The 26229-nt window shown below is 39.6% G+C and overlaps 1 protein-coding gene across 2 annotated transcripts in view; it reads left to right on the forward strand.

Moving 5' to 3' along the window:
- Positions 1-25854, forward strand: part of ZFPM2 (zinc finger protein, FOG family member 2) — a 307850-nt gene extending 281996 nt beyond the window's left edge. For both annotated transcript variants that reach the window (XM_031059000.1, XM_031059001.1), the window contains 3 exons: positions 12934-13140; positions 17435-17659; positions 22377-25854. In XM_031059000.1, the coding sequence (XP_030914860.1) occupies positions 12934-13140; positions 17435-17659; positions 22377-24868 (2924 nt within the window). In that variant the 3' untranslated portion in view covers positions 24869-25854. The remainder of the gene's footprint in view (positions 1-12933; positions 13141-17434; positions 17660-22376) is intronic.
- Positions 25855-26229: the final 375 nt, after the last annotated feature.

Raw genomic sequence — 26229 nt, forward strand, 5'->3', positions numbered from 1 at the left:
GGCGCCACAGCGACCCCTGCGGGCCGCGCCGAGCGCCGCTGCCGGGAGCTCCTGGAGAATCCGCACGACTTCGTCTCTTTGCGCGGTAACCAAAAGAAATTTTTAACTCCAGCTTAGTGATTTCCAATATTTTCCCTTTTCTCCCTACCGTTTTAGAAAAAATAAGTGTTACACAAGTCTTTTTGAAATGGTCACTCTTCTAACTTTATAGCTTAGCGCAGTATTATCATGCTAGTGATCTCAGCTGACCGAGTTACTTAATGTTTGTAATTTTTCACTGTGAGGTAGTGAGGCATTGGCACATGCTGCCCCGACACTTTGTGGATGCCCCATCCCTGGAAACACTCAAGGCCAGGCTGGATGGGACTCTGAGCATTCTGGTCTATGGCAGGGGGATTGGAACTAGATGATCTTTAAGGTCCCTTCCAACCCAAGCCATTCTATGATGATATAGTTTATATGATGAGTTCAAACAACAGAGGTTTGAAAGGTGGTTTTCATCACTATGTTTTAGTGTTCAACAAAAAATTTGCTTTACAAAATTAAAAAAGAAATTTCGTATACACACTGTTTTTCACTTTTCCCTCTGTTTCACCTCATTTGGGTTCTGTCCCAGTACTGTGAATAGAAACTGAGGTATGAAGTCCTGGTTCAGCCAGCATATTCACAAGTACATGTATTTATTTACATGTAAAATTACCTTAGTTTACAAGCATAATTGTCTTGAGTGGAATGTATCTTAACTACAGAGTCCATAGGTCCCAATCAAACCCAAAGGTGGTTTGATTTCTTTTTGCAGTTCTTGGGAGTGGGGTGATGAAGGCAGCACTAGTGGTAACACTGGGTCAGACAAAGGTTTTACAAGGTAGGCAAAGATTATCAGTGAGGGAAATGAGACTGCTTCTGTGAGCATGGGTAACAGGACTGTCCTTTAATTTCTTGCATTTCAATGCAATTAGCAGGAGGAACCTTCCTCTTTTTGCTTTTATATGCCCAGCTTCATCCCAGTGATGACATGTTTTTCATACCCATAAAAAGCCTCACTTCAGCTAAGTAGATCATTTGGGTCTGAATCTGGAGAGTCAGTGAGGAACCAAGTTGCATTTAAACATCTGTGCATTTTGTACAGTTATTTCTGAAGAGGTAAGCTGGTCATCGGTCTCTGGTCACAGCCTTCCATTCAGACCAGTGAGTGGCTGAGAATGCAGATTGCAGAAATATTTGGTCAAGTGCGTTGCACTAAATCATAGTGCAATTCTCTGTTAAATTCAATTTTTCATGCAGACACATCTTGAGGGGCTGCCATTCTCTGCACAGTATCAGTTCTGTTTTCTCCCCTCATACCTGAATATTTTAGACATTTAACAAAGTCATTCTTCCCTTGGGGTGTATCAGCTTTAGAGCATCTGTATTTGTTAATTTTGAACTTTGTCTAAACACTACCTCCTTTCTCAGGACTAAGGCTGTCAGTAGTTAGAAAATAAAAGCATGTAAATTCACTTAATTTTCAGACATCCTCTCAACAAGATAGGCAAAATGCTCTTAAGGGCGACCTGTAGAAGTCCAGGGAGCCTGCAGAATGCCTCAGACCCTGGCAGACTCCCCCTGGGGAGCCAGTATGCTTTAGCTGGCTTCCCATTGAAGCAGCTGTAAGAACTGAATACATAAGAAAGAAAGGTAATGAAAACTGACAAGTTGAAAAGAAATTGAGAGTTTAATCTGTAAAGTTGTGCTTGAGGGGGCTTCCATCATGATATTCCTATGGAGTAGCAAAAAGAGAAAAAAATTAGGAAACTGCAGAGTATGATGAATTTACATAATTTTTTCTTGCACCAGGCGATATTTATTAATTTCTTTTCTGCCACTTTACTGCACTTCTTTGCTTCTCAGAAAGAGAAAATGAAGTATACAAAACCTGGCAATCATAATGAATGTGTGAAATGCTCACAGATTATTTATAAGCATGCAAGTTATGTAGTTGTTGGAGATTCTCTCCCTTCTGCTCCTGCTTGGTGATGAAGAATGGTATTTTAATAGGCAGATGGTAAAGACAATTACAGTTTGGGGCTCAGCTGGGAGTTACATCAGTTTATTGCAAATTATTAGTTGATAAATGCTTTTGTTTACAAGCAAAGTCTTAAGCAGCTTTGTAATCAGTTTATCAGCTGCAAACTGAATTTTGACAGCTTGCCTTTGGGTATACAGTCACTTTTTTCCTGGCCATTTAGAAATCATGCTGAACAAGCAGGCACAATGGTAGCTCCTATGCACCTGTATGATGCTCAGTAAACTGGCATTTTATATTAAGCCTGTTTTGGAAGAAGTCATCAAGTGCAGAATCCTTCTCAATTGTTAATCTGTGTTAGTGTGTATAGCCAGAATCTTAACAATTTGCTCATTCATTTTTTGTTTTTCAAGTTCCATTGTAACCAGAAGTAAATCAGCCTTTCCTTTCTGCTGTTAACAGTCTCTTACTAGATGAACTAACTGGGAGACTGATGGTGGCTTACAATTCTTGGACACCATGTGTAGCTTGGAAGGTGGAAATGCTTTTGATCACTGAGAGTTTTCAGTCAATTTACTTCTAGCTTCTACTTTAAAAAGCAGAACTGGGATTTAACTCCTTTTGAGGAAATCTGGGATATTGGTATGGGGTTTTATGTGTGGGTGGTGGTGGTTTTTTTTTTAATGAGGTACTTTTTAAATACAGAAGCCTGAGTTAGACGCTTATTATAGCTTCTATGGTGTTTACATTTTACAACATACTAAACATGCAAATCTACTTTTATTTAGTTACTTGTCTGGTAAGAGAGACACAGATTTGTCACAGAGTCTTGTTTCCACTGCAGCCAGTGTAAAACATTTTAATGGCTTAAGTGGGAGTGAGACTTTTTGGAATCAGGAAGTGCCACTTTTCTTCCATGGTTGTTACAGCTGAGGTGAACTTCAGTTCCTGAACTTCAGCCTGTGAGCTGAACGTTAACACGAGTAAAGGTCCGAGATAACTCACAATAATAGCAGCTGTTTTCTCTGGGTTACAGTGCACACAACGAAATGCTCCAGCTTCTGTTCATTATAAAAGCTGGCTTTTGTTTCTCACAAAGCCGTGAGCCTTTTCTGGAGCATGGCCCCTGTATTGGATAAGCAGGCAGGTCTCATAACCAATGTTTCTTACTTTGATTTTACCATTCTAAAACTTCCCTATTTCTTGTTATATTTATTGTGCTGCTTTCCTTTACAAATACAACCTATCACTACAGCTCCTTCTGTATAATCCTTCCTTCCGCTCAGGTGCCTTTGCCATTCACTCTGCATTTGCCCAGGGGCAAGAAATGAGCCCTACAGTAGCAGGTGCAAGACAGTAGTAAATCCATTGATAAGATGAAGTGTACTCTGCTTTTCCTGCAAGAAAGAGGTGCCATTAAAGCATATCTATTGTCTCATTTAATCACCTCCTTTTTTCATACACTCCAGCCTCACAAAATAACTCTGAAAAGACAATCCACAGGCATGATTGTGTTTGTAAGGCTACAAAAGGTCACCTTACAGCTGTGCTGTTATGGAAGCAGGGATTGTAGGAATGTGTGTATCCAAAGCCCTGCTTCAGAGTAGTTGGTTTCAGTGGTGCATTTTCTCTTTCTGTGAAACCTGGTGCATCCACAAAAGCTGGGGAGAGCAGTGGGCGTCACCTGGGAATGTCTCCTGGGAAGCTCTATGGAGAGTGCCCATTCAGTCGTCCTGTAAAAAGTAAAAAGGGAGATGAGTGTGCTGTGACAGTAAGTTTTAGCTCCTTTGCAGTGGTGGTGGGAATGCAACATGGGCAATGTCAGCAAGGGTTTATCAGGTTTTTTCAAGCTGTTTATCATTTTCTCTCTGAAAGCTTTGTAAGTTCTAAAATAACACTCCAGTGACACCTAATTCAAATGTAAAAAAGGTGTAGTACTCAATTCAAAACAGTAGAATTTACAAAGAAAAGAGGAGGGGAGGAAAGGGAAGAAATCACTAAACTTGGGAAAGAACTCCTTCGACTTCCTTGTTTGAGTTTATGCTGAATTAAGGAAATAGAACAAGTTTAGCATTTGTGGCAGGCTTTAATTTCAACCTCTGAGCAGCAGACTTAACTTCTTGTGATGTGGGAGGATATTACAGTTTTCAGCTTCATTTCGTAAGTATTGCCATTTGTGCCAAACATTTAATAGTTTTACGCTGTGGACTGTCGTCCACCAGGAGCTGATATCACCTAAGACTTTTTAGAGCCATCTAATAGAAAGATATGTATTCATTCTGATTAGCCCAGGATTTGAACGAGGGTCCCAGAAGAGATATATAAGCCTCTTAAATGCATAGAACTTCTAAGGATATGGGTTTAACTGTCTCCCCCTGTGGTAAATAAGCTGTGACAGCTCTATCAGGGGGGAAAATGGCAAATAAAATTACCACATTATTTTCCTGTGAATATTTTCGGAGCACTAATCTATTTTGCCTCTTTACCTATTAGAACTCTGTTGAGTGTTATGTGCAGACATTTAATTGGAGGAAACACATAAATATCCTCAAACTAACAAAATGCAAGCATACAACAGTGTTAAAAACAAGAGGTCAAAATCTGTTCCTTGCACTCCTTACACTTCAGAAACACTGTGCTTTATTTGTGGTTCAGCTGAGGAAGGTTTTTGCAGTGTGAATTTGAAAGCTGCTGCCATAAGATGGTGATGTTAGTAATAGTTGTACTGCAGCAAGGGAAAGACCAACCCCTGACACTCACACTGAGATGCCAGGTTTAGGAGTTCTCTCCCCTAGGACTGGCGAGTTCCTTTCACATTTTTCTTTTCCTCTTTATCAGCTATATAATGCCTGACAGTTTTAACCATAAAATCATCTATTCAGATGAATACGCTGTCAGCTGTCAGCATATGACTAAGCTGAAGTCAGACCCAAAGCTCAGGTTGACTCACATGAAGGAGCAAGAGCTACATTCCTAGGGAGTATTTTCTTCCCTGTTTCTGGTCAGAGAGCTTATATCTCTAAATACAGGGAGTTTAATTTGGCTACAGCCATTAAGATGAGTATTTTTCTATTGCATTCCTTCTGGAAAATATCACTGCAGTTTCTTCACTTTGCCTTTTGTTCAGTCAGCTAAAAATTGAGAAGGCTTCATATTCTAAGCTGAACACAAAGGTAATAGTAAAAGTGGCAACAGAACTGGTTTGTCCACTATATTGGTCTAATTTTATACAGGATAATAGATTTTCCATTTATGGCAGACTTATAATACGCAGTGGGTAATTAAAATTAAAGGTCAAATATCTTTTGGCAATCTCTTTTGATCAGTAAACAAGGAAAAATTATAGAAGAAGCTAGGAAATCACCTCAATAATGTAACACTAAAGCTGGTTTTGGTGAGAGTTTGAGTAGTCTCAATTTGCAGGGGTGATTTTTAGGACACTTCACAGAGAAACAGTTGGATCCCCAACATTAAAGTGCATTAATAGCAAAAATGCTGTGCAGAGTACATATTTTGTGTATGCATGTGAAAAACGCTAAGAATTATTTAGCAACTGGAAAGACTGTTCACAAAATGCCTTTGATTTATTGCTGTATATACCACAGATCCGTATCACATATTCCTACATTATTTTATTCAAAAACTTGTATGAACCATGAGTTGGCATGTTGTAGAATACTGAAAAGGCATTAATCAACCCAAATAAACAAGTACATAGATCTATCTAACAACTATGAAGTAGTTAATAAATTTTTAGCAATTTTATTATAGAAAAATGGTCTAAAAGAGTAGTGCTTAATTATCTGGACTCCTCTGTGCTGGGCTGTCTTTTGATTGTATTAATGAAGCAGCTGGCCCATTGTTTCTCTTTAATTCCTCTATTGTTTTAAGAATATGTCACAGCTCTTTATTCTTTTATCAGGTGCTGTGCAGGAGGATTCACACAATAACTCATATTCCTACTGTATTTGCCAATGCACAAAGAAACCTCCAAAGCATTTTTCAAAGAAGGGGCACACATAATTTATAAGTTCTGTTCCTTGTACCACTCTACTGTCAAAAATTTCAACAGTATTGGATTTGAATGAATTATAATTTTTTTATTAAACAATGTGTCCACATATAGATATATGTACTTTGTTCATGTCAAAAATTAGAGATCTGCCCAATAACTTGTGCTGTACTGAAATGGCATTCAATATGCTGAGTCGTCACAACCCCATGGGTGAGAAGCAGAAGGAACCCAAATATGAAGATCCCATCCTATTGTGATGTGCAAATTTTCCATAAATGCTTAACCTGTGGAACAAAGGAGGAAAGAAAATAAATTAACTCCAACCCGCATTACCATTACTAAAAAGCACAATTTTTTGCAAGTTGGAATGCTTTATTGGGAGAGGAAGGTTTAATTCAGTTGATGGTGCCTGGAAGTTGCTAAGAGCAACAGTCTGTTGTTTAAATAAATTCTGATAGTCTTTTGACCCTTCTTGCAAAAAGATGTGTGTACAGGAAATGGGCTATTATGTTGTTGCAGCAATGCAATCAAGTTCAGTAAGCTCAAATTTTACTACACAAAAGTAATACTTTGGAATTAACTGGCGCTGAAAGCTGCTTTTAATAGAAATTGCCATTGATTTCCTAAACTTCTGTGAAAGGTGTGTGGCATTTCTGGGTCAAAAAAACAAGACTCAGATAGTTTAGCAAGGAAAATCAACTGATACTAAAGACAGGGAAACTGGAATTTGCTTCTGAATACATGTTTATATGTCATTATGCTTCTCAATCTGTGAAATTCCTTGTACTCAGTGGAAATGCTGGTTTGAGCTACTTGCTCTCTTAAGGTACTTTTCCTAAAAGCAACAATATGAATCAAGAGGCTTAATGGTTTCATCCATTTTGAAGCTCTTTTTCCCGGTGGAGTTAGGTGAGTCTGACCTTATATATATCAGACTGTGATCCACAGATTATCATTCCTTAAGGCCTGCAAAACATAAGTGGGGGGAAAAAATCCAAAAAAGCAGCAGCCCACCATCACAACGCTCACTGTACAGGATTCTGTTTTTTCCCTGGAAGTGGTATAGGGTTCCAGAGTTCTAAGGATCAAAATGAGTGAAGGGTCATTTAGTTAAATTTTCAGGGCAAATTCCTGGTTTCAAATGGGATAGTAGAGGTCCCTTTGTTTAAAAAATATTTCAAATGTAGAAGAAAAAAAGGAAGGGCAGTTGAAATTTTTTTTTTTTCTATTTTAGGTGTCTGTCCTACATAAAATAAAGGTCTGAATTAGCATACGTATCTATTATCATTTTACTCCTTATTCTGAATACAGAAGATAGTGTATTACTGCATCTAAGTATGATTTAATTGGTTCAATTTACTCTATATTTTTTATACTATGTGTGATTCCATATCTGGATGAGTCCAGATGTAGTTATGCTTCTGGTTTACAGCATCCCATTGCTTGCATTTTATTATTTTTACAAAGCAAATGTCTATCAATCATAGAGATAAATTAGAAAAAACTGTGCAAACATGACACATTGCTAAGATTTTTTCAGCATGCCATGTAATTATTAACCTGATTTTTTGCCATTGAGGGAAGCCGTGAATTACAGATAGCATGGATGAAGTTAAATGCTTTTATATTAGATACATTTTCCTATACAGTTTTCTATAGGTATGGCCATACAATATAATTGAAGCTTTGTCAGCCTTGTAGCCTAGCAACAGATAATACTGTTAGGTTACTGAATTGCTCCTGGTTGACAAGTAGGGAGTATTTTTGTGTTTATCATGTTTGCTAATGATGGGATCCTTTCCAAAAGGCTTGTCTTAATCTTAATTAGAGTTTATCAGCAGAGGTCTGCATGACATTGTGCAGACACTGATTTCATAAATAATAAAAAGTGCAAGTGAAAAATTTGGCAGGAGAAGAAGATATTTAAGACCACTGATTCTTGTAAGAGCACCATGAATTTCCAAAATGTAATCAAGTTTGAACTGTGACTCTATTCTTTATTATCGAAACTTGCAGTACACTCCAGTGCAGTTTTGACAGCAATTATGAGTATGATTTATAAGCTTCCTGTTAGGAACCAGATCTGTTTGTACAAGAATCTTGATCATAAACATTACAAAGAACAGTAAGTCCACAGTTTTTCAGGGACATCAGGACCTTACTCTTTCATTTTCATAGAAAGTTTTTGGTTTGGGTTGGGTTTTTTTGTTTGTAATTAAGGGTGTTGGTGTTTTTTTTTAAAGCAGCAGAAATATTTGCAGTGAAAGATGCAAACAAAGAAGAGAACCCTGAAATAACCTTCCCATTTGGTGGATGTTCTGAAGGTATCAGATAATTGCTTCGGTGCCTGATGTCTTTTGGTAAAGAACTCATGCCAACGCAACTGGAGTGTAATTTTTTTGCTCTAGTTTGCACAATATGATATTCTTTAGCTTTCCTGTTTTCTGATGATTAAACAAGAGAGCACTTTTAATTCCTTGAATTCTGAACAACTAGAAGAGTTGAAATAAATACACAGTGTTTACAGACATTTTTGTTCTTTTCTTCTGCTTGATAGTGTGTGTTATATATCACATGCATTTGTTTGATTTAACCATAGATATTAAACAATACATTACAAGCTCAAGACGCTTATCTTCGATTTCACAGAGCCACAATTACCCTTTTCAAGAAAACAGCCTCCCTATTGCTGATCTAAAACCTTCCTTTCTGCACTGGCACAAGAGTAAGACTTTTATTACTACTTTACCAGGTAAAACCCATAAGACCCCTTTCAGTGTATGTGGTTGTGATGGTGATGAAATAGAGTCAGAGGATGCCCGAAACTTCCCGTGCATCCTCTGCACGAGGCACACACGCTTTTCCTTGCTATTGTCTCTGACGGGCAATATGATTTGTCCGAAGATAACAACACCAGGTGGGAATTGCCCTGAGATAAGAGCACTGGGTGGGAATTGCAGGAGGAACTGTCTGGACTGCTCGCATAATGAATGCGTTCCAGAGATGGGGGAGCTGTGATGGTTGCGATTGACTTTAGTACGCATCGGCCTGAAAAGGGTATAAAGTGCTGCTGGAGACTGGGCCACCTAGGCAAACTGCTCTCCCAAGGTTGCAGGCAGTTTCCGTGTGGGTTCCTGGCCTCCTTCCCCGCCCCTGTCAGGAGCTCCTGCAGGGTACGTCCAGCCCGAAGATAGGGAGCACTCTGTCCAGAATGGGTGAGTAAAAGCCGGCCACATACAGAGATAAAATCCCATAGTAGCAAAAGGGGTGCTTTTTTTTGCTTTGCATTTGGTAATGCCAAAGACTGTAAGCCTGTATGTTTCTAGCTGAACCTGTTTATATTATAATCCTTTAGACTTGCTTGTATTATAATCTGCATTGACAATATTTAGATTGTGTGTGAGCAATAAATATAATTGTTGTCATCCTAATAATCAGTGTCATACTTCTTGTGCCTGATTAAGAATCTTCTCTCTGCTATGGCAGAATGGGTGGCCAATGTATTCATTATGGACAAGAAGAGACTCAAAATCTGCCATTGATTCCAGACCAAATTATATAACCATGACAATTTCAGAGACACTGTCAGTCACTCATCCCTGTTAAAACATCTGTTTATTCTTTCTCTTCTCTGACACCTGTGTTATCTTAAGACTGAGAAACCTTGCCTGGTAAAGCTTTGTAGAACAATTTCACTCCTGTAAGTTATTTCTGAGAAGAGGAACAGTTGGTTAAAAAAAATCTAGCCGGCTTAATCAGAACTTCATCTCATGTAAATAATAGTCCTTCACATTTCTTTATGAAATCTTCATGCCTTTGCAAATATTTAGTGCAAACATCTTCCTATCTCCTTCTAAATGCCACTGGTACTTGGCTATGGCTTCTGTATTATCCCTTTGAAAGCCTGTTGTTAACTCTGCTCTGTGCTTAATGAAAAGCTGTGGTGCTGCTGAGAGACTGCTGTCTATATGTCAGTTGTGTCTTAACCTGTAGAAATGTTTGTGGGAAAAAAACTTTTCCTGATTTTTAGCTGCCACCTGTAAGGAAGCCCTTATCCCTGCCAGAGGTGTCTAGACAGCATAGTAATTCATATGGTAGTCACGACTGGAACTTCCTATTAAATTTGGAAGCCTCTGTCGGGTTCTCTGCACTTGACGGTACTTTTTCTGACACTCTTGACTGACTTGTGCTCTTTGCTTGACTGCGCAGTAGAAGGCTCAAGACTTCTCTTCCACAATCTTCCTGCTACTTGACTGCGCAGTAGAAGGCTCAAGAAGACTTCTCTTCCACAATCTTCCTGCTGTGCCTGAAGGTCAACATGTTTGCATTCACTGCATTAAAGGGAATAAAATCGTTTGCATCTCTTGCCTTACTCTGTGTAGCCAAGCATAGAAGGGGACAAGTGGGGACTGCACTGTGTCCCGTCCCAATGAGTGGCTGTTGCTGTAAAGGTGCTGAGTTGCATTTCCAATAGCTGGAAGGCATCTTTTGGGAGTTCATCTGTGGATTTAACTTAACACAATATCATATTCTGATGAAAACGTGGATGTGTATGTCATGATTACTTAAATGCCTCATTTTCTATAGACTGAGATGAGAGAAAACAAAATAGCAATATCTTTCTTGGATCTGAATCCTGCTGAGCTGAAGGTTTGTATTAATATGCAGGAATGGATTTAACGCCCCTAATTCTGATTTTCTTTATTATGCCAAACTAGAAACGGTTGTGCTTCCAAAGCTGTCACACATGCCATCAGGCTGTGCCTGCCGTAGGTGTGACAGTTTGCAGGATCTGGGTGGAGCAGGCAGCCGGGGTCACTGCTCCCTTCAGCTGCCCGAGTTTAATCTGCTGCTGGACATGAGTCAATGCCCTGAGGAGCTCCAACACCAGGAGCCTGACTCAGCCTTTTAGCTGATCCAGACTGAGTGCAGCTGGAGACCCAGTAATCACTTGTTTCCCCCCCCCCAAGGGTACACACAGCATGTCAAGATGTTTGCTGGGATAGTCTCAGTTGTTTATTCTGCAGTGACTCATTTTTATTAAGAGATCCAGTGAATAATAAAGTCTAGAAAGAGCTCTTATTCTGTATTAAAATATACTAAAACATGTTGGTTGATTATTACACCTTCTGTATATAAATAAGATGGAAGTGCATGTTAATAATGGAAATTAACTGTGTGATGTTTGCTGCAAAAGTACCCGATTTCAGGTTCTCAAATTGCAGTGTGTGTTCCATGTATTTTCATCTACAAGACTAGTTAAGTACACTTTAGGAATTTAACCTGTTTCTCTCTGGAAGAGGTTTTCTCCCAGTTTAGCTCTGAAGGCTTCTGTATATTTACTAGTTATATCAGGCAATATGTCAGATCGTGCTCTTCAATTTTTTTTTAATTCCTGCTCAGGCATTAGGATTCTGCATTTGTAGAAATTTTTGGTGTTATCTTTATGTTTCATCTTCTTATTCTCTAGAGGAAATTGCTCCGATTTGCACCATTTAATGTTGTCATCTTGGAGACCAGCAAATCTTGGTGTGCTTTGGTCCCTTCACAGTAAATTGTTTGTAAACTTTGTAGCACCTTCAACTGCTGTATTACTGAAGGGTGAATACAAAGACACTTTTCTGCTTTGAAACTTCTACACCACTTTGAGGTCTGGAAGCTTAGTGTATTTTGCCACTGAAATACACTGTCACTGATGCTTTTTTGTTTGCTCATCTTTGAAAGCTAATAGACTGGTTTAATTAATTGTCCAAGATTTCTCTAAAACAATGTCCTAATTCTTCCATTTAGCTGTGGCGTATCATACACTGTTGTTATCTCCTCTACCAGATTTTTGCAACAAGTTGTTTTAAAACTATAATCTCGTTGAAGGGAAAAAATGAAGTGCAGTTGAAAAGGCAGTTATGCCAAAAGATAAACACAGCAATATTACTTATCAAAACGAGTACAGTTTTTGCTTGCCTAATGAATGCAACATATAGCTTTCTCTATATATACAAAACCTGAGGAAAAAAAAAAGCTTTATAACATATAAAGTATGCAACATTATTTCAGGCATAACTGTATTGGATATGTATCTAGGCCTGAGAGTGTAGATAACACAATATAAGTGCTTTGCCTGTCTAAACATGTTAAATAAATGAGCATTCACTATCTCATTCAAATACATTAGTAGATGTACTCGCATAGTTAATTTTCTTTTTAATGCACTACACGTGACATTTGCAGCACAGAGCTATAGTGTATCTTACTGTTTGATGAAAGTTCTTCCACTTCCCCTCCTTCTCCCCCCCTTTTAAACAAACCTTTATTTGAATAAGCCTTTATGAAACAGATCTTTGGCATATCTTCTTTTCAGGAAGTTCAGTCAGTGTAAGCAGAGATAAAGCAGTCATGTTACGAAGAATATTACATAAGGGAAGATTTTTTAGAGAAAGAGGGTGACAAACATAAGGGAGGGGAAGAACGCCCTTAAGAGGAAATCTGATTTCTTTCTTGCAGCTGTTTGGTTTTACTGAGCTGTGATTTGCTATTCAAAATAAAACAAGCTTGGAGTTGAGAAAAAATTTACAGGAACTTTGGTGAAAATTATAATGAGAGAAGTGCTGCATAATTTATTTTCACCTATATCTTGATTTTCATAATGCTGGCTTTTTAGGAGACAAAATGAAAAATTAAAATGATTATTCATGCTGCAAATAGTTAGGAAAACTATCCCAAATTTATTTTTCTTATACATGAAAATTCCTATGTTGGTAGAAGTAAGACAGGAAAAGTAAAAACTGTATGCCTCTTTACCTTAAATAAACCACCAAAATTTTTAAAAAATTAGATCTGTGAAGATAGCACTCATGCTGTAAGTTCTGGAATTTGATATTGTCAATTAAATCTTTCTGCTTTTTGTTTCCTGCAGGAGGGCAGCTTTGGTGTACCACGACCAAGGCCATCTCGGAGGGTGAAGAGCTGGTTGCCTTTGTTGTGGATTTTGACTCAAGGCTGCAAGCTGCCAGTCAGATGACTCTCACAGAAGGCATGTACCCCGCCCGCCTGCTGGACTCCATACAGCTGCTCCCGCAGCAAGCTGCCATGGCATCTATTTTGCCTACAGCTATTGTGAACAGTAAGTGAGGAACTCTGTTCCCTGGCGGATTTTTAAAACAACAGCACTCTAAGGCACATGTGAAAAGCTAATGCAGCGATGGTGAATTCCTGACCGCAGAAACCACACCACAGCTCAAAGCCTGCTTTTGTTCCCCCATCATCTCAGATAAAAAGAGCAGGAAGAGCAGTCTGGCAAGAGCCTCACCCAGAGTACCTGCCCCCGTGTGGAGGTTCTGTGATCTGTTCCCAGAGGCAATAGGATTAGAAACTGTTAAAAAAGTAGATGAGATAAGTCGGCTAGCTCTCAAAGTCCAGCCTCTGCTGCTCAAGTAAGCTTGTTGCTTACTACTGCAGTTTCTGGTAATAATTCATGATACTCAGAAAAAGAAAAGAAACACATCCTTTCAGTCATTCTTTCAAAATGCAGCAGAAATCATGCCTTAGAGCAGCCTTGATTTATTGTAGCATCTCCACACAATGTGGTTAACAAAGAATGTTTTTAGATCTTCTGGTCATCAATGGGCTCTGTCATGGATAAAATGCAGCATGTGTTCAAGTGCTCTCCTTAGAGAGGAGGGACATGAGTGTTCCTGTACTGGGACAATTCAGCTCAAATAAAGGTTACATTTTAAACTCTTGCTTATGCAAAAGTTTACCTGCTGTTTACCTTTATACAGCCCTAGTTCCTCATCCTCCTTTCTAAGTACATTTCAAATATATTGGCCATTACCATTGTCCTCACCAGTCATCACTTAGATTTAGATTGCACATTCTTAGCTCTCAGCACTTTACAAGTCTGTCCATTTAGACCCCATGCTGGAGCTCTTCCTCATGCTTCCCATGGTTTCTAAGTATTCTGACTAGTTATAATGAATACTGAACACAGTATTTCAGGTGCACATGCACATGTGAGCACATGATCTGCCACTCAGACTCACACCTAATAATACTGAACCTTGAACAGTCACAACATCTTCAAGCTCTTCACACAGGACTAGTTAAAATATCCCTGGTAACACTTTTCATTCCATCTTTTCCTTTCAGTTTATTTTTCCTTTTTAATTGCTTATTTTCTGGTAAACAATTTTGATAGCTACATATTTAATGTTAGCCTATTTTTAAAGATAAACCTTCAAATGCCCTTATCATCCTAGTCTTCCCTTCCAAGAGTAAGTTGGAGCAGCTTCGTGCCCTTTAGCTAAGCGCATTCATTTCTATCCCACCAGTGGGGCAGCTGTGAGCCGACATACCTGCTCACAGAACCAGCAATTTAGGATTGCACAGGACCTTTCCAAAATAAGATGTCAGAAGCACTTAACATGCCACTAACTGAAGTTACCACTGTTAGGGGAGGCCTGTTTATAGCCAACAGGGAAAGGAAGGAAACCTGAAAAGCAGAAAGGGAGCTGCTATCTTACCTAAAGGGCACAGCTTGTTTCAGCTGAGATAATATTCTTGTGTAAATCTCTGAGGCCAACTCTGGGCTTTGGCAAAGTAGTCAGATTTCTACAACATCACATTTCTGGAAACATCTTTTCTGTCAGCACTGACTTTTGCAGAGCCCTGGAAAGCCACACTGAACATTGCTGAGAGGAGTCTTTAAGTGTCTGGTGCATCAGCTCTGGCCGTACAAGTTTAGCAGCAACTCAGAGTAATTTCTGTGTTCTTGACTCAAGGAAAATGCTAAAATAGCAAGTCTTACTGCTCATAACTTTCCACATCACTCCCAACTCTGCCTGTGATCATAAGGGGCTATTTTAATGTTTCATTGTTGGGTTGGTAAAATTCAGTTTCTTCATTAAAGTCTTGAACTAGAAGTTGAGCAACAAGCTGAATGCATCTCGAAATTTGTAGTGAGCCATCTCTTAAGCATTCCTTTCCTGGATCTCTGAAAAAAAATTGGTTTTGTATCTTGTTTGGGGGATTTTTTATGTTTCCTAATATTTGCTAAAAACAAAATTAGAATATCACCTATGACTCATTCAGCTTGAGGCTGAATGTTTCATTATATGAAAGTATTCATTGAAATAAATTCCAATATTTTGCTTTTAAGTAATTAAAACATTAGTTTCAAGTAGCCTTTATCTGTTTCGCATTGCTTTAGAGTAGTAATAAGTAGTTCAGATCCCATCCCTATTCAAATTCCATCCTCTCACCATGCAAAACTCCTGAAATGCATTTCCTCTGCTTGGCATGTAATGGGAGTCACATATTCACTGTGCATAACTGCAGCTACAGACTGTCCAGGCCATCTAACCCATAGGAAATAAAGATGGCTGGAAGTCAAATTCATTAAGATAATCAGAAAGTTCAATTCTGTGATGGAATGCAGTCAAATGAATTCAAATAGGACAAGTTGCCCATATCAGAATTTCCTATTAGTACTTTTGGACTTTCTTTTCTGTGGAAACACCAACAGTTCAACTTTTTTAAACCATTTGAGGCCAAAACCAAATGTTGAAATGCCACCTTTAAAGCAAGGTGGACATTTCAAATGATGCAAGCTGTATCACTAATGTTTTAATAGTGGTGTATGTTGGAATACTAACTGCTCCATTAAGTGTTTGTGTCTGAAATCCATGCACAATTATTCAGTGGCAAAGGGAAAAATAGAAATTGGTAGTGGTATAAATATTTTTTGCAAATTCATGAGCAGAAAAATAGACCAGCATTAGCATTGCAATCAGAGAAGCAAACTAAGCAATGTAAATTTTGGCTGCATTTGTAAATATTTAGCAAATAAAAGACTCATCCATGTCAATGGGTAGGAGTCTTCAACTTTGTTCACCCAAAAGAATTGAAACAGAGCAGTTGTCCTATACACATCAATATTTGAAATTAAACATAAATTATCATGAATGGTAATGAATTACATCATCAGCTACACATGCCATGTTTTCAGAGCAGCCAGCCATTCTTCAAAACTAAGTTAATTACAGTCCCTAGCAGCTCTTTGCATTCTGAAGTCAGGGGAATTTTCCTGTTGATCAAGATGTGTTTTGATGTTGACTGCAACTGCCTGATCCTGAGGTCTGCTGTCACAGTCTGGAGTTACTCATAATTTTATCCTCTCAGTCTCAAAAACAGTTGAGAGGTGTCCACACCAGATGCAGAGAATGGTTCTATGCCTATGATAATTCCTGAAATCTATGCATGAATGGGAATAGTGTTAACTGACTTACTTAAGCCAAAGGTATAGAAGGGATCGTTGTCCTGATTTAGCAATATAGACAAGTTCCAATGTTGAAATGCAGATCCTGTCACAGTTTAATTTACTAGTGTAGATGTGCCCCAAAAGAGCAGAGAGTGCTTCTTGTTCTTACTGATAGGGTGGAAGGTTTACCTTTCAGAAAGATTAAACAGATCTTTTGTCTTTCTGAGATTTATATGCAACAGGTTCTGTGTCCTTTGAGAGGGTATTAAGACACAAATATCTGTCCACTTTGTGTAAAAATACCATATCTATTATTACTCTTCACATTAGTGAAGTATGTAGCCTCTAATACATGATCAAAATCCCAGCTTCTGCTGTTGAAAACACTCTGTGCAACCTCTGCATGGTCCCTCCTCAGAGGGGTGCTGACACTTTGGGATAGGAGACAATGAAAAATTGCCTTATTTTTAGTAAATATCCTCTATACATAATGAAAAGTGGAAAACCAACAATTTACTGAAAACAAGAGGACAAAAAATACATAAGAAATTTCAATTTCTATAATTGATAAGAATAGGAACCCAGGAAATAGACATGCTGCTTAGAATAATATCACATTCAATATGATAGGATCTTTATGAAAAGTAGTCTAGTCTTGCCTCCTGGATATCAGAACAAAAGGATTTTACAGTAATAAATGCATAAGCATACTGAAAATACACATTCTTCAGAATGATCTGTAGTTAGCACTCAAAAATTCCAAGGCCTAGAGCTGGAAGTCTTGTGCACCCAGAAACAAAATTGAAAGATGTCACCTAGTGAGTAGTGATGTATTGGAAATACAGCATCATTCCTTAATTAGTATTGCATGTTTCTAACAAACATTTAATTTAATTTTTAAAAGTCATTATGTGCCAAAAGCTTCTAGCAGTTTTCTTTACGCAACTTAAAAAAAAATATCCTCTAGAAAGAAACAACTGTCTCCCATGTTAGTTTCTCATCTGCAAGTGACATTTTAATAAACCCATTTCTCTGCTTTCAATGTTTTGTTAAATAAGTATTGTTTTAATGGGGAAGGGAGGGGAATTAATCTAGCTGTGTTAATTGGTTGGGACCAAGTGAACTGTGACTAACCTGCACTGCTTATACTTGCTTGTAGAGGACATATTCCCTTGCAAATCCTGCGGCATTTGGTACCGAAGTGAGCGGAACCTGCAGGCCCATCTCATGTATTACTGCAGTGGGAGGCAAAGAGAGGGGCCACAGCTGTCAGAGGAGAGTGAGGACAGTGCTCAGCAGATATCCAGTGTCTGCCCCTTTCCACAGTGCACCAAAAGCTTTTCAAACGCAAGAGCTCTGGAAATGCACCTAAATTCTCACAGTGGTAAGTATCATGTATTTTTGTGTATCATCTTCTAGATTTAGCTTTTTGAAGAATTATTCACTATAATATTCAGTAGGTCAAAGTCTCTCCAAATATATGCAAGCATTGCATGTAGATAATACCAAAATGCCAACAGTTTCTGACCTGTGTTCTACACCAAGTACCTCCCCCAAGTAACCAGTGTCATTTATCTCATCTACTGATCCTCATTTATTGTTGTCTCTCTTTTAATGTGTGTATTCCATACAGGCAGCATTTCTTTACCTTTCTGGTGAAGGTATGATCAGGAGTCTGGACACAATCAATTCCTGCAGGATTCCAGCTACATACACACAACCAGAGAACATGTCCTTCTGAATTAATATCTTCCTCCTTAGCCCTAGAGGAAGCTTCATAGGCAGAAGGCTCTAAGGATCATGGTGCACAACTCTCTGCTTTTACCAGGACACTTGTTGCATAAAAAACCTTACTGTTTGATAGAAATATTCTTTTCCCTTCTTATAAGTATAAAATGGGGATAGTGTTTTAGAGTCACAAAAACAGAGAATCATAGGTTTGTCTAGGTTGGAAAAGACCTTTGAGATCATCAAGTCCACCACCAAACCATGTCCCACATTACATGGTGTAGATGACCAATTTTGAATTGAATTAGGGCTGGAAACACAAGTTAAGAGTTTGCAGGACATTTTGCATTGGAGTTTTCAGTGGTAGAGAACACCCACAAATAAGAAAGCCTGCAGGGTCAGTGTGTTGTGTGTTTGATGTCTGATGTACAGAGCTGCTTCTGGAAAAAAGCAAAGGCTCTACAGGTGTTCCTGATCCTCCTGTTAAATGAATGGAGTCTAAAGGACATTAATGGGTGCTTTAATCACAGAAGAAAGCCTTCCTTGTCTGCAGTGTAAAAACTCCTGTGGCATGCATAGTCTACTCTGTGGATTTGGTGAAGCAAAAAATGTTCCTCTGATACTTGGGTAGCAATTGCAATTCTAAAAGGCAATATACTGTCTTGGAGGAGTTTGGTACCTCCCAGAAAAGGACTAAAAGAGTGCTGAGTGAAAACTTGATGTAGACAACACAGAAAACCCTTAGTCATTCATCATCAATGGCCCCCTGTTATCCAAGAGGAGGCATTCAGAGAACTGCTGAGCTGCTTGGATGTTTATAAATCTATGAGCCCAGATGGGATCCATCCCAGGGTGATGAGGGAGCTGGCAGATGAGCTTGTGAAGCCATTCTACATCATTTACCAACAGTCCTGGCTCACTGGTGAGGTTCTGGATGACTGGAAGCTGCCCAATGTGACACCCATTCACAAAAAGGGTGGGAAGGAGGATCCTGGTAATTACAGGCCAGTTAGCCTGACCTCAGTACCTGGTCAGGCAATGGAAAAGTTTATATTGAGTGTCATCATGCAGCACGTACAGGATGGCCAGAGGATCAGACCCAGCCAGAATGGGTTTAGGAGGGTTCAGTCATGTTTGACTAACCTGGTCTCCTTTTATGACCAAGTGACCCTCCTGGTGAGGAAGGGTAGGAAAGGATGTGGATGTTGTCTATTTGGACTTTAGCAAGGCCTCCTGTAGGAAAGGTTGTGGATGTTGTCTATTTGGACTTTAGCAAGGCCTTTGACACTGTTTCCCACAGCACACTCCTAGAGAAGCTGGCAGCTCACAGCTTGGACAGGAGCACTCTTTGCTGGGATAGGAACTGGCTGCATGGCCAGGCCCAGAGGGTGATGGTGAACGGTGCTGCATCCTGCTGGGGGCCAGTCACCAGGGGTGTCCTCAGGGGTCTGTGCTGGGGCCAGTTCTGTTCAATATTTTTATTGATGACATGGATGAGGGCATCGAGTCCTTCATTAGTAAATTTGCAGATGACACTGAACCAGAAGCATGTGTGATTCTGTTGGAAGGTAGGAGGGCTCTGCAGAGAGACTTGGATCGGGTGGATGGATGGGCAGAGTCCAATAGGATGAAGTTTAATAAGTCCGAGTGCCAAGTCTTGCATTTTGGCCACAATAACACCCTGCAGCATTATAGGCTGGGGATGGTGTGGCTGGACAGTGCCCAGGCAGAAAGGGACCTGGGGGTGCTGGTTGAAAACAGACCAAATGTGAGCCAGCAGTGTGCCCTGGTGGCCAAGAAGGCCAATGGCATCCTGGCCAGTATCAGGAACAGCATGGCCAGCAGGAGCAGGGAGGTCATTCTTCCCCTGTACTTGGCACTGGTGAGGCCACACCTTGAGTGCTGTGTCCAGTTCTGGCCCCTCAGTTTGGGAAGGACGTTGGGACACTTCTGCGCATCCAGAGGAGACAATGAGGCTGGTGAGGGGCTTGGAACACAAACCCTGTGAAGAACGACTGAGGGAGCTGGGGGTGTTTAGCCTGGAGAAAGGAAGACTCAGAGGTGACCTTATCACTCTCTACAACTCCCTGAAAGGTGGTTGTGATCAGGTGGGGATTGGTCTCTTTCTCCAGGCAGAAACTGACAGAACGAGAGGAGTCTTAAGCTGTGCCAAGGTAAATATAGGTTGGATATTAGGAAAAAGTTTGTTATGGAAAGAGTTACAATGTACTGGAATTTTCTGCCTGGGGAGGTGGTGGAGTCACCATTCCTGGATGTGTTTTAAAAAAGACTGGATGTGGCACTCAGTGCCATGGTTTAGTTGAGGTGTTAGGGCTTGGGTTGGACTCAATGATCTTGAAGGTCTCTTCCAACCTAGTCAGTCTGTGTAATTTAGAGCTCAGATCTTTCTGTGCTTAAAGATACTATCAGGCTATTGCACTTTTCTGTTTGTTGCCTAGCAAATATTTCACTGTGCAGTAAGCCAACAGAACCATAGGTTACAACAGCTTCAATAACATCAGGTGCATGCAGCCCAGTGTGTCTTACAGCTGGGTAATTATAACCAGATACTCTGGGAGGATAACAGATGAATTTCTCCCCATGCAGAGGAAAACTGAAATATTAGCCATTGTGCAAAATATTTTCTTCAACTATTTGCGTTTATTGACATAGCAACTGGCTTAGGTGTTGAGGCTTTTGAGCCATGAGCTGTGAGTGACCATGTCTGCATGTAATCTAGAGATCTATGTTCCTTGAAAGACATAGATCTGAGATTGTGGTGAATTTCCAGTAAGGATCTTTAGTTATTTCCTAGAAGAGAGGCTAAACCTCAGGCCTTTCCCTTTCTTTTTAGTCATAAACCAGTCTATTCAATATTTCTTTGCACTCTTTCCTATAGTGTCAGTCATTATTTTTCTATAGAGATTATCACAAGTTATAACATCTTTTGCTGTAGGAATGAAACATTCCTTTTCCAAATGTCTTGTAACCTTTGGAAGCACTATGTTTGCTTCAACTGCTATTGTTGTTCCCACTGGAGGTTCTAGCAGACCTACACCACTGGAATGCAGAACCCTGACTGAAATGCTAAGTCCCATAGGGACTGCTGTCACTGTACCACATGATGGGGAAGCATGTGAAGCACCATCTCATGTCAGTGGAGTAGCTAAAGCTTCATGTGGCCTCCTGGGGAATGAGTGCCTGATGGGAAACAAAGTGCTGACTAAAGTGCTGTGTATCTCCTTGGTTCCCTTCTGGCCTCTGAGGCCAAGAGCAGGTCAAATTTAAGATGTCACTCACAACTTGGGGGGTCACTGATGCTAGGGAAGAAGTAAGGACCTCCAGGTACAACAATGTGGCTACCCACAGAGTGAGATACAATATTCTTACAGTTTTGTATTGTCCAACTACTACACACCTATTTCACCTGACTGAGGTGTGGTATATGTGCCTGTGTGTAGGCAGAACAAATACTCATTTTAAATTCTGAATATCATCCCTATCAATATTTTTTCAGTTTCTATTGTCTAAAATGTAACTAGAATCTGTGTTGTTGCAGTAGAGAAATCTGGTCTTATCTCTTTTTAAAGCATTTTTAATTTCAAAATGCCATGAAACATAGAGTTTTTTGTTTAATCAGTGATTGTAAGATGCCTTTGAATGTACTGTTCTTGATAAAGTGGTAGTGATTTCATGAGGAAAAGGTGTCATATGATAGCAGTTGTTGCCAATGGCCATTATATGCGACAGATAAAATGTCAGTGAAGCCATGTCTTACTGCTCCTCCTCCCTTCGCAAGGAACACCGTCATCAGTCCTTTCTGATGGGGGTAGATCTGTAACCTCTTCCCACACTACAGCCAACCCATGCAAGCAAAGAGCTGAGCATCAGTAATACTCAAAATGCTACTTCTGCTTTGTCTGTGGCTTTCAAGCACACTGAGGGCTGTACCTCAAGCTACATCATAACCTTGAACTTCTTGACCTTGGTGTGCTTTCTGTGCACTCAAAATTTCCAGTGATTGTGTATGAGGAACATAATGTGTCCCTTTAGTTGCAACTGTAATTTCTGAGACCCTTCATTTAAAATAAGTCCAGTATATTTTTATCCTTTCCCTTGTTCTTTCTCTCCCTGCAGCTCTGATGAATGTATGCAAATACTAGGGCTCTCCAAAGCAGAGTAAAAGTTTGGAAATACCTAGCAGTTTGAGGAAAAACCAATTCAAGTATTTTCAGGATGACTAATACTATCTCATTAGAAGAAAATTAGTCATTCTCACTGCATTTGTACCTTCTGTGCAGCTGATTTCCCAGTATTCTTCATAACAGGCAAAATGGTCACTTTATTTTGTATTTTGCTTGTCTTTTCTGTAGGAGTGAAAATGGAAGAATTTCTCCCACCTGGTGCTAGTCTGAAATGCACAGTTTGTACTTACACCGCAGATTCAGTGATTAACTTTCATCAGCACCTGTTCTCGCATCTTACTCAAGCTGCCTTTAGATGCAATCACTGCCATTTTGGCTTCCAAACTCAGAGGGAGCTACTGCAGCACCAAGAGTTACATGTCTCTGGCAACAAAATTCAGAGAGAAAGTGACATTGAACACTCTCCAAGTGGAAATGAAGAAGGTTTGCAGCCAGCAACGGACCTGTTGAGCAGAAATGATGTTCCCCAGAGCCAAAAGACCATGCAGACTAAAGATGCAAGTTCTGATACAGAGCTTGATAAATGTGAAAAAAAGGCTCCACTTTTCCTTCCAAACCAGAGGCCAGAAACCCAGCCTGCCGCAAATAAGCAGAGTTTTTCATATACCAAAATAAAATCTGAACCATCCAGCCCAAGACTTGCTTCATCGCCAGTTCAGCCTAATATCGGTCCTTCTTTCCCAATGGGACCTTTTCTTTCCCAGTTTGCTTTTCCCCAAGACATCACTGTGGTTCCTCAGGCTTCAGAGATATTAGCCAAAATGTCGGAACTGGTCCATCGGAGGCTGAGGCATGGAAGTAGCAATTATCCGCCTGTAATTTACAGTCCTTTGATGCCTAAAGGGGCTACATGTTTTGAATGCAACATAACATTCAATAATTTGGACAACTATTTGGTACACAAAAAGCATTACTGCAGCAGCCGATGGCAGCAGATGGCAAAGTCACCAGATTTTTCCAGTGTTCCAGAAAAAATGCCTGAAGCTGTAAGTCCCAGTAATGGTCAAAGCTCTATAAACATCCTGAATCCAGCTCCTCATACATCTGATCCAGAAAATCAACTTCTGCAGACATCTTGCTTAAACTCTTCCAATGTTTTAGATTTGATTGGGCCAAACAATAAAAGTCATGAAAAAGACTTTACTGCACAGCCTAAGAAGTTGTCAACTGCAAGCAACGGTGATGAGAAGATCAATGGAAAACCTTCTGATGTGAAGAATCCCAATGCTCCCTTAGTAGAAGGGGAGAGTGACCCTAACAAGACCACGTGTGAAGCTTGCAATATTACTTTCAGCAGACATGAGACCTACATGGTCCACAAGCAGTATTACTGTGCCACTCGCCACGATCCCCCGCTGAAGAGGTCCGCTTCCAACAAAGTGCCTGCCATGCAGAGAACAATGCGTACTCGGAAGCGAAGGAAGATGTACGAGATGTGCTTACCAGAGCAAGAGCAGAGGCCACCACTAGTTCAACAGCGATTTCTAGAAGTTGCTAATCTTGGCAACCCATGTACATCTACTCAAGAGCCAACAGAGGGTCTTGGGGAGTGTTACCACCCACGATGTGATATCTTTCCAGGAATAGTCTCGAAGCATCTGGAAACATCACTGTCTATTAACAAGTGTGTTCCAGTTTCAAAGTGTGATACTGCCCACTCCACCGTGTCTTGCTTGGAGATGGATGTGCCAATAGATCTCAGTAAAAAATGCTTGCCCCCGTCAGAGAGGACGTCCACTTCTCCCAAAAGGCTGCTGGACTACCATGAGTGCACCGTATGCAAGATCAGTTTTAACAAGGTAGAGAACTACCTGGCTCACAAGCAGAATTTTTGTCCTGTCACTGCTCATCAGCGTGGTGACCTGGGACAACTCGACAGTAAGGTGTTTCAAAACCCAGAAAGTGAAAGAAACAGCCCAGACGTCAGTTATGAGAGAAGCATAATCAAATGTGAAAAAAATGGAAACTCAAAACAGTCCTCTCCTAATGGAAACTTATTTTCCACACACTTAGCAACACTTCAAGGACTGAAAGTCTTTAGTGAAGCGGCCCAGCTTATTGCTACAAAAGAAGAAAACAAACATTTGTTTCTTCCACAATGCCTTTACCCTGGAGCAATAAAGAAAGCTAAAGGAGCAGATCAGCTTTCTCCATATTATGGAATAAAGCCAAGTGATTACATTTCTGGTTCTCTCGTCATTCATAATACTGATTTAGATCAAAGCACAAATACTGAAAGTGAATCTCCTAAAGGCCAGGCGCCTTCAAATGGATGTGCTGTGCAGAAGAAAGAATCTCTTCCACTACTGCCGAAAAACCGAGGCATGGTAATAGTTAATGGGGGACTAAAACAGGAGGAAAGGCCTGCTGCTAACCCACAGCAAGAGAACATTTCCCAGAATCCTCCACATGAAGATGGGCACAAATCTCCTTCCTGGATCTCTGAGAATCCCTTAGCTACAAATGAAAACGTCTCTCCAGCAATTCCTACAGCAGAGGAACAGTTGTCTAGTATAGCTAAAGGTGTGAATGGCTCTACCCAGGCTCCAACCAGTGGAAAGTATTGCCGACTCTGTGACATCCAGTTCAACAATCTCTCAAACTTTATAACTCACAAGAAGTTTTATTGCTCTTCACATGCAGCAGAACATGTCAAATGAAACAATCGGTCACCTTTGGTACATGTCTTTAGCATATTGTTCCATGCAGTTTAAAGAAAGCTGTTTGAATTACATCTGGACAATCAGGAGATTTCACTATTGCTGAGTTGAAGACTTAAAGGTGTAATTTCATTACAGTCCATTAGTAAAGTGTATTATTGGTGCCATTTTCAAAAATATTAATTTATTTTACCAGCAGTATTCATAGCTGTAGTTATGTTATTTTTTATTTAAAAACTTTATATTAAAGTCATTTGTAATGTTATTGTATAGTTATTGTGTAGCACATATGGTTTGCACTGTATAGTAGATTTTAAAGAAAATAGTCGCAAACAATACAGAAAAGCATTTTAGAAATAGCTTCAAAAGCACTTGTGTATCCTGATTTTTTTTCTTATATGCTGTTGCAGATATATGTATATGCTAAAATATAACTTGCAAAGAAGTTTCAACTATGCTGTAAAGTTCGCCTTAAAATTTCAATTTTTTTGAACAATTGGGCTCAGTTTGCACTTTATATTTTAGCACATACAGTACCTTAGTCATTAGGCTTTGCATTTGTATGTAGCAGTATGTTTCTGTCCACTTTCTTAATCTGAAACGTACGTTAAATGAAGATGGCATTTTCTTTCTTGTATAGTACTTGTATTTTCTTTCGCTGATGCATCTCTGTCTCAATTTTTAAACCTTTGCTGTTAAATGCAATACTTTATAAAGAATGAACAAAATTACTGGAAGCAGTATTGTAAGAAATGAGGTCATATCAATCCGTTTTATCTTTTGAAAGGCACAGTCTAAAACAAAACCCTAAACTCAATGCTGCAATTATGAATCTAATTCATATATAAGATATATTTAAATATAAGAGTAGCAATACTGCAACTGGTGATCACAAAGATAATGTTCTACTTCTGATAGAAATAATTTCTCAACAAATGTTGTTACTATGCATGTATATGGATGGAATAAAATTCCAGATAATTGGAGAAGTTTGGCTGTAATTTCTTTAATTTTTTTAAAATTTTGTTTTTTAAGGTTGATTTGGAGTTCACAAACTGTGAAAAAGCTCTTAGGAACAAGGTAACATAGCCTTCTCTTCAGTGGAAGTAAAGTATTCAAAGAGACAATGAGTACAAAGGATGCCTCCACTTCCAGGGAGACCCTGCTGACAGGTCACTAGTGCAACTGGGTCTAAGACTGCCCAGTGAACTAAAACTTAAAATGTGAGGGTCTGAAACCAGGAAGGCTGTTCTCTTTACTGGTGCCAAGGAACAGTATCTCCATATGTCAAATTCAGTGGAACAATCTCCTTCCTAATCCCTCTGGTATGATTCTTCATGTGTTCAGTGTTCTTATATAAA

Source organism: Geospiza fortis, unplaced genomic scaffold, assembly GCF_000277835.1.
Source record: "Geospiza fortis unplaced genomic scaffold, GeoFor_1.0 scaffold200, whole genome shotgun sequence".
In the NCBI taxonomy this organism is placed as follows: Eukaryota; Metazoa; Chordata; class Aves; order Passeriformes; family Thraupidae; genus Geospiza; species Geospiza fortis.